General features: G+C 46.9%; 1 protein-coding gene across 1 annotated transcript in view; it reads left to right on the top strand.

Annotated features, from left to right (window-relative positions):
• The window catches only part of odad2 (outer dynein arm docking complex subunit 2), a 40,612-nt gene extending 23,344 nt beyond the window's left edge, over positions 1 to 17,268 (top strand). Inside the window, exons 10-14 of the mRNA XM_080515146.1 lie at positions 1,912 to 2,026; positions 6,784 to 6,972; positions 7,853 to 8,074; positions 16,751 to 16,885; positions 17,152 to 17,268. Coding sequence (XP_080371272.1) covers positions 1,912 to 2,026; positions 6,784 to 6,972; positions 7,853 to 8,074; positions 16,751 to 16,867 — 643 coding nt within the window. The 3' untranslated portion in view covers positions 16,868 to 16,885; positions 17,152 to 17,268. The remainder of the gene's footprint in view (positions 1 to 1,911; positions 2,027 to 6,783; positions 6,973 to 7,852; positions 8,075 to 16,750; positions 16,886 to 17,151) is intronic.
• The last annotated feature ends 327 nt before the right edge of the window (positions 17,269 to 17,595 follow it).

The following is a 17,595-nucleotide window of genomic DNA, read 5'->3' as shown; positions in this document are numbered from 1 at the left end:
GGGATCTGATGTTATGATCCCCCCAGACTGATTTATGTGCAAAGGGAAGACGGACGGCGCAGGGGACGTCCCTCCCCGACGAGCGTTCGCTCGTTGCCAGTCACGGAGATACCGTGATTAGGGAGTGTTTAAGTAATTATGACAGCGTTCAATGTCGGCCTTGTTGGTGGAAGCACACATGGGGAACACGTTACATGTTATTTATACCAGACAACGGGTGCACTGTGGTGTAATGCTCCCAGTTCTCAGACCCCTTGACTGCAAGTTCTGAAAACGGTCATGTGTACGACATGAAATACCGCTCGGCGCTTAAGTAAACCTCACTCAGACTCTATGAAATATAGAGCGACCTGTCTCTGGCTCTGTTTGATTTGGAAGAGGGTCTCCTCTCTCTCTCTCTCTCTCTCTCTCTCTCTCTCTCTCTCTCTCTCGCTCTCGCTCTCTCTCTCTGGCTTAAAAAACAAGCCACCAAACATAAAGTGTAAGTTTGTCCCGCGTTCTATTTATAAGTCGGCTGCAGGGAGCGCCGCACGCAGATGTATGCGAGTTAACCTCTGGCCCGCCGGCGTGGCTGAGCTCCTCTGTGGAGGGCGATTCCAGTGAGCAGACAGTGGGTGGGTTTGAATGGGGGGGGGGGGGGGGGCGAGAACCAGGGGGGGGATCAGAGATGAGTCGCGATGAAAAGCCGCTTGCTGCAATCGATTGGCTCTTTTAGTGTTCAATATGTTTGATTAACTTTTGTACAGAAATATCGAAACAACACTTACAAATTTTCACAGTTCTATATGAAAAGACAAAGACAAAAAGCTCCACCCCACACAAACAACAAACTCCTTGCCCCTAGTGTCACTTATACCAAAAAACAACCTGTAAAACACACATATTATAGACGTTCAGTGAGTCGTACAGCCAGAATACTGAGCAAAGAATCCCTCCTGCACCTTTGTCGATGGATTGTTAAAAAAAAGTTAGCAAAGGCCCCCATACCTGATAGAACTTCTTTTCAGAACCCCTCAACACAAATCTAATTTTCTCCCGTTTTAAATGATACAATACGTCTCTCACCCGATGTGAGACGGTAGGCGGGGCAGCATCTTTCCATTTCAAGAGGATCAAGCGGCCAACAGAGTTGAAAAAGCAATGAGCTTCCGACCCCCGACGGGTAGTCCTGACCTCTGACCCCTCACCAGTGACCCCGAAGAGGAGCAGGAGGGGATTCAGTGTTACCTTAACACCGGGAACACAAGACAGTGCTTCACAAATACCCTCCCAATACTGTCGTGTTTTGGGACAAAGCCAAAACATGTGTATTAAGGTGGCTTCCTTGGATTTACACCTGTCACACGTTGGGTCGATGTGAGGGTCAATTCTTGCCAGTTTACGATTGGCTCTTTTGATCCCGTTTGTTTAGAAACTGCATGAACCTATGCAGGATATATTAGTTCAGATTGATATCTACCCTGCACACGTTGTACCCACTTGCAGTTTTGAAGTACTCATGGGTTTTTTTTGTTTGTTTTTTGCTTTAGCTCACAGCTTCTCCCCACATAATCCCTTTTGGTAATGAAGGTCCTAAAGTCTCCGGGAGCAAACCTGCCTCGGATTTGGTGAAGCTCCTTCAGATCAATATGCTGATAAGCAGCAGACAGATAGAGTTGCTTTCAGGATTTTGTGTGTGTGTGTGTGTGTGTGTGTGTGTGTGTGTGTGTGTGTGTGTGTGTGCACGTGATTTTAATGTCCCGAACCTGCTGCAGGCCAGGCGGCGCAACAGAAGTGAGAAGAAAAAGAAAAGAAAAAATAGATTTTCTCAAGCATGAAACTGAGAGAGACTTCAAGATTTTTTTTGCTTATTTCCCCCTCTCTCTCTCTCTCTCTCTCTCTCTCTCTCTCTCTCTCTCTCTCTCTCTCCAGAATCATCGACCAGCTCGACGGAGTCCGCCTCGTGTGGTCGCTGCTGAAAAACCCCGGTGCAGATGTGCAGTCCAGCGCGGCGTGGGCCCTCTGCCCCTGCATCGAGAACGCAAAGGTTCAACTGTGGTTTGGAAAAAAAAAACATTTGTCTTGTCGTTCCGTGCGGGCGGAGCGCACAGGTCGGCCGTAAATCAAAGAGGTCTGCCGACTTTGTCGTTTCGGCACGGAGGGGTTATCCCCCCCCCCCCCCCTCACACACAAAAAAACCCCCCAGAAGCCTGCTTATATCACCCCCTTAAGCTCTCGCCCCCAAAAACCTGCCGCCGCCGCCGGGGGGGGGGGGGGGGGGTTAGCGGGGGCAGAGCCGTGTCGGAGGAGGCTTACATGAACTCTGGGCTAATATGAAGCAGAGGAGCCCGGGCACGCCGGGATCGGCGAATCGGGAGAAAGACTGAGTAATATCCTGTGATTTCCCGGCTGAACTATCCCCCCTCCCCCCCCCTCCCCCAATCGGACCCGGGCCCCCCCCGAACCAAACGGCGTCTGAACATCTCCCACCCCCAAACGCCCCTTACATAACGCCCCCCCCCCCCCCCCCTCCCCGGTTCCACTGAGAAACAAACTCGGCATGTTTTCTTTGCGGCTCCCTCGCAGTTTGTTTATTGTACGCAAACAATGTTGTGTAAAGCTTTTGTGGCTCCGCACTGAGGCTGTGGAACGTCTTATAAAACTTCCCCGAGTCGCGTCTCCGTCGGTTTAAAAGGCTGCAAGTGTGAAAGTTGGGGGAGGACAAGAAAAAAATAGAAGAAAGAGAGTTAGTGGAATTAAAAAAGCGAATTATGCGGCTTCATTTTTTTGGGAACCGATGAGGAGAAAACATAAAGGAGGTCGCAATTCTGGGATAAAAAAAAAAAGTGAAACGAAGCCTCTGCTTTAAAGCAGAGTCGCAAAACTTTGCAATGTTAAACACACACGCAATGAAAACACAACTTTTTGAAAACAGCCACCAGGTGGAACCAAGAACGAAACTTTTCTACTGCACATGTGCACCAACTAGTTGTTCTGCACATGCTCAGTCGACGGTGTCGCGACTCCCAGTCCATATTCTCTCGGGACTTGGTGCTTTTATTTTGACAGTCACCACAATGACAACTTGGTCGTCTGTCCACTAGAATTCTGCCTTTGTCATAGTGTATTGTTTTCAACGCCCGTCTGTTTGTAGATTCATTACAAAAAACAAACAACAAAATCAACTACTGAGTTTTCAGCGTTTCAGCCGAACATCGTTTTCAAAACTTTGCCGCGGAAAGTTTTCCGAAAAGAAAATGCAGAATGATGTTTCGCTTGAAACGTTTGGGCCGTAGTAGATAGTAGAACTCAAGCTGCATTGACATTTCTTTTTTTTAGCTGTTTTGCGAGACGGATTTAAGTTTTATCAAGTTATATTAACTTAAAAAAAAAAAATAATAAAAAAAAGTTTTATCGAGTTATTCTAACTTAAAAAAAATATACATTTTATCGAGTTATTCTAACTTAAAAAAATATAAGTTTTATCGAGGTATTCTGACTTAAAAAATATATATATACGTTTAATCGAGTTATTCTAACTTAAAAAATATATACAAGTTTTATCGAGTTATTCTAACTTAAAAAAATATATATATATATTATTTTTTTTAATTTTATTCTTTGCTCTCTATTTTCAGCCATGAGCTTCATCCGAGCTTTACAACTCAGTTTAAAATAGTCTTCAGGTCATTATCAATGGACTTTTCTATTAGCTTCACACCTGAGACTTGATTCTGACCTGGATTTGAACCACCTTCATTAGAGTTTCCGACTTGGTTTTGCTTCAATTCCGACCAGTTTCACACCGAAACCACTTCTGCAGTTGGACTTTGTCGCTGAGGATCAAAGCGACTCCGCCTTTGTCTCCACCGCACAAAGACGGTCACCCCGACTTTCCTCTGTCATCAGACCAGCGCGGCGCAGGATCCGCGCTGCGCTCTTTTCTTTTTTTTTTTCCAAAAGCGTGCACCTCTGTGTTATTGTTTGAGATTGTCAGCAGGCTGCTCCGCGGCGCTGTTGTCAATCAGCGGTAATTTGAGTCGGACGTCGGCGGCCCTTTGATCACGCGGACGCGCGCATCGTTTCCAGCCCCAGACGTAATGTTGTTCTATTAGATTATCACTGTGATTAAGGTAAACAGCTTGTCAGCAGAACGATCTGGATAAGTTTAAACAGATATATTGGGGCCCAGACAGGTGTCTTCAGGGTGAAGCTCTATTTTTTATTTTTTTTTTCCTCACTGGCTGGAATTTCTCCGGCCCCAGAAGTGCAGCGAAAAAAGGATGCATGGCAGCCATATGGAGGGAGACTGTGGAGCCACTATTGAGCGCTAACAGAGTTTGACAGTGTTTGTCTGGACGTCAGCGTGCCAATTTCGGGGGGGAAATTCACGAACATGCTTTTTGGGGGTGATTTCTCTGAACGACAAGAGCTTGAATGGTGCTCTCTGCCCGTCGACGGGAGGAACCTGATACAGCCGCTTCATGTGCAGCCGTTATTTAGATTAAAAAAAAAAAAAAATCCCATGTGGTTCCAGTTAGCAGTTCCATAGTGGGTTTATGAAAAGAGCCGCGGCATCAATGCGTCCACCGGAGGCTCCATACTGTACTCCTGGATTTCAGTCCACGGTTTCAGTTCGCTCAGTAGCATAAAAGCTACTTGTCATAGCTTTTTTTTCTTTCCCGCGCTTACAAGATCGCGTTTTCAAACTTTAGTAACGAGTTGTTCTGCACATGCTCAGTAGACGGACAGATGTTTCCACCTGCTCTACTGTCAAGACTCCGTATTGTCCTGGGGCTTGGTGGTTTTATTTTGACAATCACTGTAAGAACAATCAAAATCTGTCCCTGCAAATGTCCCGTCGTTAACGTTTGCATCGTATTCTTATCTGCATTTGTGTGGTTTCACAGTAATAATTAAAAAAAAAACCCCCACAACAAAACAACAATGCACTCGTGACCCAGCATGCATTGTTTTCGGCGTTTCTTCTATTTCCATGTAAATGTGAAAGTTTTCTGAAATGAAAACATGCACACAATGTTGCGTTTTCACTTTAAACGTTGCCGTGGAAACGGGCTCCAGGTCACTCCGCCATGTGCGTGACGGCGGCCGTCACAGAACCCGGAGGACCCCTCGGATCACGCTCGGCAGATAATGTGTTTTCTATTTCATCTCATCCTGGGTAAGAGAGGGGGCGGGGGGGGGGGGGGGGGGGGATGAGGGGGGGGACGGGGGAGAGAGAGGCCTTTTTCCGTGTGCAGCCTCATAATGCGGCGGTTTTCAGATGTGGGGGCCCGGCCCGGGCCATGAAAGAGATTCTGGCTAGTCTGTCGCAGCTGGTGGCTTGAGAGAGCTTCCTCTGTCGCAGGGACTCCCGGGCCAGTCATCTGTATTCCCCAGGAAGAGCTTCCTGTGTGTTGGTCCCCCCCCCTCACATCGCCTGCACTTTAGATATTTTTTTATTTGTTTATACCTGCAGCATACCTTCTGCTCAAAAGGAGTGGGCTGAAGCACGAAGCTTCTGAGCACCCACCCCCAAACTCAGAAACATAGAAATAGAAAGAACAAAACATCAACAAAAAAACAACCCCCCACATTTCAAACGACCATATCGACACGGACCAAACTTTACAACACACACTCACACACACATGCACATATACGTTGATCCTACTTCTTCAATGCGTTTCTTCATCTCTGTACATTTCAAAAATCTTTTGTTTCTATTTATATTTCCAAGCAGTACAGATGTTATATAAAGCCAGTTACAAATCGTTACCAAGCCAAATACAAAGAAGGTTCCCAGATCGTACTGGTCGTTATGAAATACGTGAGGAATTAAACTTTAGGACTCAGAAACATAAACACAACCCTGAAAAGTTTTAGCCCGACAGTTAATGGTGTTCAATTGTGGAACAAATTGGAGATGGAGTTGAAACAATGTCCAAACATCAACCTGTTCAAATACAAATATAAACAAAAGATTTTTGAAACATACAGAGAAGAAGAAATTTTTTAATGACTTTTATTTTGAAAAAACGGCGTCAAAACCAGCTAATTAGCTAGTGATTCGTGACCGCAGCGCCCCCATTAGGCCACCTATCAAATTTCAGCTCAATCGGACAATGTTTGTTAGCATGCTAATGGGCATGCTATGCCGCGAGCTATCCGAGCTAACCCTAACCCTAGCCCTAACCCACTGTCGGCGGCGTACGAATTACAAAAGGGACCTGCCGTTTTTGCGAGGTCCCTAATAATTTAAGTAAATCTAATCTGATCTCACGACGGACTCAAATCAAGCGCGCTTTGTCATTTGCGAAGCATCTGTCCGTTAATTGCGTGCCCCCCCACGTTTCTATTCTATTTTTCAAAAAGCCACTGGGACACCGGGTGAACTCCTATGTGTTCTGGCCGATTTTTTTTTAAACCGCGGCCTGTCGTCGCCAGCCCTTCCGCCGCGGTCGCCGTTTGTGGGTTTTCGGTAGGGCGCCCGCGGAGCCCCGCGGTACCCGCCGTTGCCATGGCATCCAGCTTGTGTGTGTGTGTTTCCAGCGTCGGTCCGGTGGCAAGAAAAGTTTCAGACGTGGCCTCTAAGCTCTAAATTCCATGTTTCCGTCTTTATTATGACAAGAACGTCGACAGAGACGTCAAACCTCCGCTTCGGCCCGTCGCCGTGGCAACGTCGCACGTTCGGATTTTTTCTTGTCTGCAGCGCCTCGACTGCCCCGCCAGCCTCTCGTCTTACCTCTTCCCTCTGTCATTATCCTGCCCCCCGTCTCCTCATGGCTCACCCGTCCTCTGCAGGACTCGGGGGAGATGGTGCGCTCCCTCGTCGGCGGCCTGGAGCTGATCGTCAATCTGCTGAAGTCGACGAGCGACGGGGTGCTGGCTAGCGTCTGCGCCGCCGTCGCTAAGATAGCCAAAGACAAGGAGAACCTGGCGGTGCTCACCGACCACGGGGTCGTGCCGCTGCTGGCCAAGCTGACGAACACTGTAAGAGCAGCTCTCGCTTTTTTTTTTTTTTTTTTTTTTTTTTTACGATTCACAAACACTGTGCTTATTGTCAACAAAAAATACCCCAGCAAACACAGTCCGTCTTTCCCGAGTCGCTGCTGCGTAAATCCAGCTAATGAGGAGAGCTTCGCTTACTGCCAAGGCTCTCATGCTGAGCTGGTTGTAAAGGCCTCTGGTCACCAATAACATCTCTTCTCCTCTCCTCTCCTCTCTTCTCCTCTGCTCTCCTCTCTTCTCCTCTGCTCTCCTCTCTCCTCCTCTCCTCTCCTCACCTCTCCTCCTCTCTCCTTACCTCTCCTCATCTCTCCTCTCCTCTCTTCTCCTCTCCTCTCCTCGCCTCTCCTCTCTCCTTACCTCTCCTCATCTCTCCTCCTCTCTCCTCCCCTCTCCTCTCCTCTCCTCTCCTCTGCTCTCCTCCTCTCATCTCCCCTCCTCCTCTCATCTCCCCTCCTCCTCTCATCTCCCCTCTCCTCTCATCTCCCCTCTGCTCTCATCTCCCCTCCTCTCCTCTCCTCTCTCCTCCTTTCCTCTCCACTCCCCTCCTCCTCTCCTCTCCTCTGCTCTCTTCTCCTCTCCTCTCCTCTCCTCTCCTGTCCTCTCATCTCCCCTCACCTCCTCATCTCCTCTCCTCTCCTCTCCTCTCCTCTCCTCGCCTCTCTTCTCTTCTCTTCTCTTCTCTTCTCCTCTCCTCTCCTCTCCTCTCCTCTCCTCTCCTCTCCTCTCCTGTCCTCTCATCTCCCCTCCCCTCCTCCTCTCTTCTCCTCTCCCCTCCTCTGCTCTCCTCTCCTCCCCCCCTCTCCTCCCCTCCCCTCCTCTCCTCTCCTCTCCCCCCCCCCCCCCCCCCCCCCCCCCTCCACAGACTGACGACACACTGCGTTGCCACCTGGCCGAGGCCATCGGCCACTGCTGCATGTGGGGCAGCAACAGGGCGGCGTTCGGCGAGGCCGGCGCCGTGGCGCCGCTGGTTCGCTACCTGAGGTCCAGAGACGCGTCGGTCCACCGGAGCACGGCCACGGCCCTGTACCAGCTGTCCAAGGACCCCAACAACTGCATCACCATGCACGAGAAGGGAGTGGTCAAGGTAACAAGTCCACAGGCCTTCGAAGGGATATATATATATATAACCGTTATATGTTGTTTCAAAATAAAACTACCAAGTCCCAGGAGAATAAGGATTGGAAGTCATGACCCTCTTAAGGACAACATTTTTTTTTTATGATTGTCCATCTACTCGAGCACATGTGCAGTCGTAGTTTTTCCAAAAGTTGCATTTTCCCCTGTTTTCCACGGAGACAACGACTTAAAGTGAAAAACGTAAAGCTTCCGTTGTGGTTTGCGTCTCCGTTTACACCACCACGGTGCTCAGAGACGCTGAAAATGGAACTTTTAGAACATGCTCCAACTCCCGTCACCATGGAAACCGTTTGAAACACTACGACTGGACATGCACAACTCGTCTTAGAGCCAAAATATGGAATATTTCCAGTGTTTTTTTTCATTGCAATATTGTGCGCAATGAAACCTCATGAGGACACAACTCTTGAAAAGTTCAATTTAATATTTCCTTTGTTATTTCCACACTCTCCATGCACTTGGTGAAGGAGTACACTAAGCCCCATACACACACACACACAACCAGCTGCCTTCCTGAAATGTGTGAAAAAAATCTTTTTTTTAAGTAAAGAAGCAGAAGAGAATCTAAATTTACATCCGCTCTGACCACTGCAGCAGTTATTTCTTACTTTATTTCGTACTATTAAGACCAAATCTGTGGTAATTGCACAGAGGAGGGAAAAAAAAAAAAAAAAAAAAGGCGCTTTGGTCTCTTGTTTTTGGACGAAGTGTGAAAAAACACAGAGCAATAAAAACCTTGAAACGGCTGCGACGACTATTTTCGGAGCCTTTGACCGGAGCGAAGCAGGAACAAAGTGGGTTTTTGTTTTTTTTTTTATCCGACGGCGGAAACATGACTCCGCTTTCTAGCCGTCATGGGAATTGGGGAAAGCAAACAGCCCCAGTGTGTGTGCGAAGTGCCATTTGTACGGCGAGACCCCTGGATGCCATGACGGCGCGAGTCAAAGGGCCGTCGCCGGGGGCAACTGTTGCTCCGGGCTGTTCCTGGACGTCGGGGCAGAATGCGGGGGTCGCGGCCGCCCGACGGCCGGCGCACAACGATTGCAGGAGCCTAAATGCAGTTCATTGACGTTGGTTAAAACGAGGAGATATCTCAACGATCACCCTCCACTCGCCACATACTAAACTACTGCTTGTCGCCCGAACCCATCGCCAAGAAAACCATCCTCACAAACTGGAAATCAAAAAATAATATCAGTAGACGTCAATGGAAAAAATCTGCTGTCTGACTGTATTATTACAGAATCTCAGTCGACGCTCCCTGAATTTATGACAATAGAACCTCCGTCAATTCCAAAACAAACTTATTCAATTTCTACAAAATGGATAAATTCACTTTTTTTTTTAGTTTCCAAACTATTTCCTTTCTCCTCTGTTTCCTCCACAAACATAACCAAGTCACACTTAGTATTTCATATACAAGCACGCACGCACACACACGCTCACACACACTATGTAAATAGTATTTGAGGTAGCACTTGTTTGTATTACTTTTGTATATAGAATGTATTGTTCATTTTCACACATCATTGGAATTGTTTACTGTTTTGTATTGTTTATCTGCACTACCTTAAATTTAAAAAAAAGATAAATTAAAGCTGCAAGCAGCGTTGGCCGGGACCTCGCTCAAGTCCGCCAGGGTGGCCACGATCCTCCAGACCAGTTAATGATAATTTTGTAAGTTTTAAAAAAAATATTTTTTTAATGACTTATTTTGAAAAAACGGCGTCAAAATCAGCTAATTAGCTAGTGATTCGTGACCGCAGCATCCCCATTAGGCCATCTATCAAGTTTCAGCTCAATCAGACAATGTTTGTTAGCATGCTAACGGGCATGCTCGGTCGCGAGCTATCTGAGCTAACCCTAACCCTAGCCCACTGTCGGCGGCGTCCGAATTACAAAAGTTACTAATAATTTAAGTTGATCTAAAACTGCAGCAATTTAAGTTATTTGATTTGGAAGGAAATACCTGTAAATATAATTTACAGGTATTTCAGTTCATATGGGCAATAGTGTAATAAGTTAATCATTTAAAATGCTTGTGGTTAATTTAAGTGTATAAAATGTTAAATTTCTGCGTTATTTGCAACGTTTGCATTACCTGTGACAGGAAGTCAGGCAGGTGAGGGTGGAGCCGCACGTTCTTTTTTTACTAAAATGCAGTTTCCACTGAATGAAGCCTTAGCTTGACGCTCTATCCACTCTCTCTCTCTATCCTTTTCTTTTTTGTTTTGTCTCTTTTTCCTTGTATGAATGATACTGATCGGATTTAACGGACAACTTCTGTAACTCGGAACACCTTTGGACATTTTTTTTTTTTTCTGTACCACCCCTTTTGTTTGTTTTCTTTTGAGAAGTAAACTGTTAAACTTTACGAGTGGTCCTGTGGATTTTCCACCAATGTGGATAAAGAAGATGGGAATGGATAGGCTTCATTCAGTGGGAAACTACAACAATGTTAGTTTTTTTTTTTTTTGCTTTCTTCACGCTGGCAGTCGGAGGAACAAGTATTGTCTTGTGTTTCCACACACTGTTTATGTGAAGCTCTGGAATCGGTGTCTTGTCACGGCTTCAATTCAACCAGATTTTCACATGAGAAATCTTGTTTTTTTTGTGTGTGTGTGGTCACTCCCCCTCCCCCTCCCCCCACCTTCCTTTAAATAACAACTGTGATACAAATTACGAAGTGGTTATCCCATCGCGGCCAGATCTTTTCTTTCCCATGTTCATTAAACGCTGCACTTTAGCTTCATGTGCTGTTATAGTGCATGCGGTTCCACGGCGGCCATAATTGGTTCGCCGGACCAAACATTGGGTGTTCCAGAGGAGTTATGTCCAATTTGCAAAAAGTCGTTAAGCTGAATGCTTTTTGTAGTTTGAGCCACGACAAAAAAAACACCAAAAAAAAGTGGACGATCTTTCTCTCTCTCTCTCTCTCTCTCTCTCTGTCGCTCTCTCTCTCTCTGCGAGAGAATAAGGGTGTGTGTGCGAATTCAAGGCATACCACCCTTTTTAATCTGCCTCTGTGTGTTTGCCCTTATTAATGTACCAGTTAAGAGTCTCAACGCGACTCCATAATGTATTTTTGGACTTTTAAAGAGCTTAATCGCCGAAAAAAAAAAAAAAAAAAAAGGGGCCACGTAACTGCAGCAGCGTTGCGCTTTTGTTCTTAATCTCAGCCGCAGAAACAAAACACAGGCGGCCTCATTGTTCGGTCTGGTCTGGACCCTCACCTGCTCCACCCCCCCCCCCCCCCCCCCACCCCAGGAGGAGTCGCCGGTGATATACAGGCACCCGTGTGGAAGAATTTGTTAAAACAATATCCCCTCAATGGTTCCGAATGGGTTTTATCCGGGACCGAATCGGGTCTAATTTACGGCCCGCCGTCAAACCCCCCCCCCGTGTTTGCGCAATCGTATTTCAAAAGCGTGTTCCCGTGCCTTGGAGAATCTCTCCAAACACGCTCACCGGCATGTCGCGTCCAGGTTTAAATGTGCTGCCGGGGGGGGGGGGGGACGTTTAATGGTACATGGCCCGAGTCCCTCGAGGTTCGCAGAGGAAATTAGGCATTGAAAAGAAAGTATTTCACACTGGAAAACACATTAGTGACCCGTCCTGGTGTTTTTATCCTGCCCTAACCAAAACATTCGATTTTTTTATATCCACCCTCCACCCCCCCCCCCCCCCCCCCCCAGTTATTTGCTTTTCGCCGCTAGGAGCATTAAACACTTGAAATAAATCAGCTTAATTTTTTTTATTGTTTCAGACAAAACCTGCTTTTGTGCTTTGATATTGTGACCCGACTTGTTTGAGGAATGTGTCGGATCCGATAAGAAATTCAGCTGCTTTTCACCCAGAGGAGAATTAAAAAGAAAAAAAAAAAACAAAGCCTTTGAGATGAATACATATATAGTTATTATCACATTATCTTTGTAAGCGATTGAGATGAAAGAGTCTCAGTCCTCAAAGAAGAAAATGTTTATTTTGTCTTTTTTTATTTTAAAGCAAAGAACTAAACGATCACACGGTTAAGCTCGGCTGTCAGACCGCATCATTTTTCTGATGGGTTGGCCCAAATTTCTAATAATAATAGTTTTTGGACAAAACCTGCTTTTGTGCTTTGATTTTGTGGCCCGACTTGTTTGAGGAATGTGTCGGATCCGATCAGGAATTCAGCTGCTTTTCACTCAGAGGGAGAATTTTTTTTTTTTTTAAAGGCCTTAGAGATGAATCACACTGTTTGATTTGACATCCTCTCTTGGTATCTCGCAGTTTTATACGGATGCGCTTCGTTTTTTTTTCCCTCGTCACACGCAGGATCGGCGGGCCTTTTCCTCCCGAAGCCATAAATCCCCGTCGACGCTGCTTCGGCCCGGCTATTTGTATTAAAAAAGCCTCTTTCATAAGAAAAGCTCTGCAACGCAAATTGACGAAAATTGCAAAATGCAGAAGGTAATTATTGGCAATTTTCAACAGAAGGCATTCCGGCCGGCAGACTCTGCCAGGTCCTGGTATGTATTTTAGGCTTTTAAACTAATCTAAATGGGAAAAACGTTTGCACTTTTGTTGCCATGAGTGCACTCCTGCCCCCGGCACGCCGAGCGTGTTAGCGCTGATGTTTTCTCTCTCTCTCTCTCTCTCTCTCTCTCGCTCTCTCTCTCTCTCTCTCTCTCTTACATACTTCAGGAGTGATTGTGCAGCTTGACTGTGTGTCGGAGCAGAAACGACAGAAATGCAAATCGGGTCCAGGCGCCATTTCCGCGACAATGTTTCAAGTGGAATCGCATCGGGTTTTTTTCCCACAAGTTTGCGTTTCGACAACAACTTTTAATTTGCTACAGTGTCTGTGTGAGGCTGCAGTTTTCATTTTCAAATGTTATTACTTATAAAACTGGAAAACATTCCATATTTACTATCTGTCCAGTTGGAGGAGTTCATGAGGCGGATCAAAGCCCCCGTTGACGCGACAGCGGTTTCAAAAACGATGTCCCATTTCCATGGAAATTGGATTGTTATTACGGTGACTGTCAAAATAAAAGTAGAATATTGCGTCTGCAGGAAAACGTTGTCCGTGTTGTGCAGAGGAACGGTAACAGTGTTTTCGCCATCGAGCTTATTTCGAAAAGCTGCCTTCTCCCTCGTTGCCATGGAGACGGAGTGAGGGACGTTCCCCTTTGTGAGGCGTTTTCGAAAACCTGCGTTTTCAGTGGCTCCGAGCGCCGTTGTCGTCTAAACAGACACTCAAAACACGACAAAGCGTTTCTGTTTTCACTGGCAAACGTTTGACAAACGTCACGCGAACGACGTTTCCTCAGTTTCCTCCTGGCTTGTGTGAAACGCGACTTCGGGCCGGCGGCGGGTGGCGTAGCGGATGATGATGCAGGCGCTCTGTTATGACTAGCGTGTCGTTCACATCCGCGGAGCGCGACGTTCGGGACTCCTTCAGCCGTTCCTCGAGTCAAAACAGGCAAAACCTTCCTCACGGAGCCTCGTGGATGAAAACGCCCCCCCCCCCCCCCCCCCCCACCTTCCTTCAGAGACCCAGAGGAACCCGCCGGACGGGCCGTCGCTCACTGGAGGCTGCAGGGGGATGTTGTTTACCTTTTGACTTCCCTCCAGCCGGCTGAAACACTGACGTCCGTTTGTGCAGAACCAAACACGCCGGGGGAAACGGGCACGCTTGACACCGCGACGCCTCCTCGGGTGGCAGGAAGCATGCGACAGTCTCCCCCCGCCAAACTCGGACCGAGGGAAAACGCATCGTTTTGTGTTTTTCTTTGCAGAAAAGCTTTTTAAAAACGATTCGGTCAAGCACGCCGGGCCATGAGTTGCCGCTGCTTTCAAAAAGTTGTGTTTTCAGTGGCTCCGTGACCTCCCCCCTTTTTTTCCCGTTTTCGCTTTCGGCCTCGCCGCTCACTCGCCCAAACGTGGCACGAGCATTCGCGTTTCCCCCGTTCGGTAAGGGGGGTGGGGGGCGGCCAACAAGTGGCGTATTATGTTCCTCGCAGATCCCAGCTGGGAGGGAAAGAGCGAGGCGGCGAAGAGAGACGCGCTTATCTCGGGCGGCCGGGGCCGAGGCACTTCGGGAGTCTGCATTTGGCGGCGTCTGAATGACACGCTATGAGGCTGGCAAACGCCGCGCCGCCGCTGGCACTCGTCAGGCATCCTCTGGTTTCACAAAAGAGACTTGTTTAAAGTGAGCTGCATGTTTTCTGGGGGAACCGTGGATGTAAGTTTGCTCTCGGAGGTGTTTTGGATGCTATTTAAGAATGTCATAAAACTCCAGAGCGTTTTTTTTTTTTTTTTTTACACATATCCTCCTCGCCACTGGCTCACTGGGCGCCTTGGAACGACGCGCTGCCCTTTTTACCACAAAAACGCTGTGATTATAATCAGGAGGAAGGATTTTGGTTTGTCGGTTTCTCGCCGGCCCGGTGCTGTGAGGCTCACTGGCCCTTTCAGGCTCCTCATTCTATCTTTCATCTTTTGTCCTTTGACTGTACGTCAAAGGACAAAAGAATGAGGAGTTTGCGTGAAAATGCCCGGAAACGTCTCTCCTCTCACTCTCCAATGAATCTAGAAACAACGAATGAAGGAAATTCACCTGAATACTGGAAAATGAACACGTCTTTAACAGGAAGCGTCAGTTCACATCGAACACTGCCACATCGAACTCTCAGTGACGAGAAAAATCAAAGCACATAAAACAAGGGTAGTGTTTATTTTTTCGTTTCAACTTTTATCCTGTAATGATACTTGGTGTCCCTAAAGACAAAGCTTGGGAATCACTGCACAAGGTGGTGTCGAGTGGAGAAATACATATATATTTATTAATCACATTATCTTTGTAAGTGATTGAGATGAAAGAGTCTCAGTCCTCAAAGAAGAAAATGTTTATTCATTTATTTATAAAAAAATTTTAAGCAAAGAACTAAACGATCACATGGTTAGGCTCGGCTGTCAGACCGCATCATTTTTCTGATGGGTTGGCCCAAATTTCACGAAGAAGCTACAAACAATCCAGTTTTGTTTTTTTTTTTGTTTGTTTTTTTACCCATTGAGATCAAAAGGTGCACATCATTAGATTTAAAACATGTAAACCTGATTGGACACAATTATCAGAATACAGCAGTTGAAGCGAGACAGTGAAGATTTCCAAAATGTAAAAGATGAAAGGCGGAAACGCGAAACTTTTCTGGCAAGGTTTTCGAAACGATGCAGCCGTGGGTTGATTTTGTAATGAAAACGCACACATACAGAGAACAACACGCTATAAAACATTAGCGACGGGAGGAGAACAGACGACCAAGTTGGTGACTATCAAAATAAAAGTCCCGGGAGAATATGGACTGGGACTCGCGACACTCTGGAGCAAACGTTGTCACTATCGTCTCTACTGAGCATGTGCAGAACAACTATTTCCTACAGCCGTGGTGCAGATGACCAGTAGCAGTTTTTTTTTTTTTTTTAAAGTTGCAGCTCTGCGAAAACTCCGTGAAAGTTTTGCCTTTTGAACACATCGCCTTGTAAACGAGCCGTTCCTCCCTCGCCGTTTGTCGTCGCGCCCGAAACCGCCGTGACCTCAAGGGACCAAACTCTCAGCCTTTCGCGCTGCGGGTCGTGACCCCGTGTTGTCAAACAACCATCCGAGTCGGAATGTTATTTGCACGGCGAAAGAAAACAAAGGAATCCTATCGCTTCCTGTGTTGAAGGACGAACCCGGTGAGAAGCCGTTTCCTTGCACGGAGCTCAACTTCTTGGACGGTTTCCCTCGACAGCGACGGGCCGGAGGGCGGCGGCGGTAGCGGCGGCGGCGGATCAACGGGGGTGTGACATTGTTGCGGGGGGAAACCGAGGGAACAGCCCTGCTGCAGCTTCGTCCCCCTGAATCCCCCTGCAGGACGAGACCCTGATCTACGGAGCTCTCCGCGCTGCGTTTATTAAAAGCTCTGTTGTGTTTGGGAGCCCTTAAGTGCTCAGTTGAGGGATGTAATGTTGCCTTCGGTTCATTATCGACGTAAACAAAGACGATCCGGAATAATTGCGTGGAGTGTGGCTCGGGGGAAACCTCAGTGGCACACCATGGGGATTTTTACCACACGGCACACATTGAACAGATTTCGAGGCATCCATTGCACCGGCGTATTTATGCTTACATTTAACTTTTATTTTGATTCGGGGCCCCTGCAAACCGCCCACAAACATAATGTAGTGATTTCAGATAAAACGGGTAAAAAAAAACAAAACACGCTCAGTAGCATTCCCTCGATCCACTGAGCTGGTTTTTATTTCCCCCCGTCGACAGTATTCACAGCTCTTTGAAACCTCTTTTATATGTTGAGCTTTATATAACCAAAATCTTCCAAAAGTGGAGATTTGAGGGAGAACTCCAAAACCTTGTTCTGCAATAAGATCTAACGAGATCCATTACACAAGCCACTAATAGTCGGATAGAATCTGACCTTTGGAGCGGCGGCGAGGCCGTCGGGCGGTGTGGTTCACGCTCAGGTCCCTTTTTTTTTTAATGCCCGACGCCACTTTCATCTGCGCAAACTTACACACACACACACACACACACACACACACACACACTTAACCCTGCCCTCCGTCTGCTCCCCCACAGCCGCTGATCGCCATCATGGCCGCCGACGTGGAGCCGCTCCAGGAGGCCGCGGCCGGCTGCGTGCGCAACATCCGCCTGCTGGCGCTCGCCAACAGGAAGGCCCGGTTATTTTACTGACAACCGCCGGTCGCAGCAGTAAGTCTGGCCGGGGGGGGGGGGGGGGGGGGGGGGGGGGGGGGGGGCACTGTAAACAGAAACATTTCTTAAATTAAGTGAAAAATTACTTGTTTTTGACTAATAAGTCATAAGTCATGCTGCTTCATTTGTAGGGAAAATGCATATATATATAATTTTTTTGTAATTTTTTTTTTTTCAAATCTTTCAAATCTTTGAAATGTTTACATTTTCTTGCTGCTTTTGGCCAAACAGGCCTTAAGTTTGACCCCCTTTTGCTTTTACAGGAGAACTGCGATGGATCCATCTGCGGCGCATAAAAACTGTTTTTTTTTGCAATTTTAATGCAATTTTTTGGTCTATTTTTATGAATAATTACAAGGTTTGGTTGAAAAAAAAAAAACACTCCAATGCATTATTCATGAATAAGAGTCAGATAAAAAGCATGTAATCCTACAAGTACAGCCTATACGACACTATCAAGTTAAGACGCATCCTCAGAAGCTAGTAGCAGTTTTCAATATAAAAAAAAAAAAAAAAAAGTACCAGAATATGTTCTGTCAAAGAATAAAATGTGTTATCTCGTCACACGTTTCATTGTCCTTGTATATGTTTCGGCAGCGAAAGGGGGCGGAGCCTCCTCGTCTCCATCAGTGGCCTCATACAAACATTTTCCCCTCCCCCGCTACGATAAAAAATGAAAGCGACCCCCCCGTTTCCCCCCCCCCGTC

Source organism: Blennius ocellaris (genome assembly GCF_963422515.1).
Source record: "Blennius ocellaris genome assembly, chromosome: 19".
NCBI lineage: Eukaryota > Metazoa > Chordata > Actinopteri > Blenniiformes > Blenniidae > Blennius > Blennius ocellaris.
This window is presented reverse-complemented; position numbering and strand designations above follow the sequence as displayed.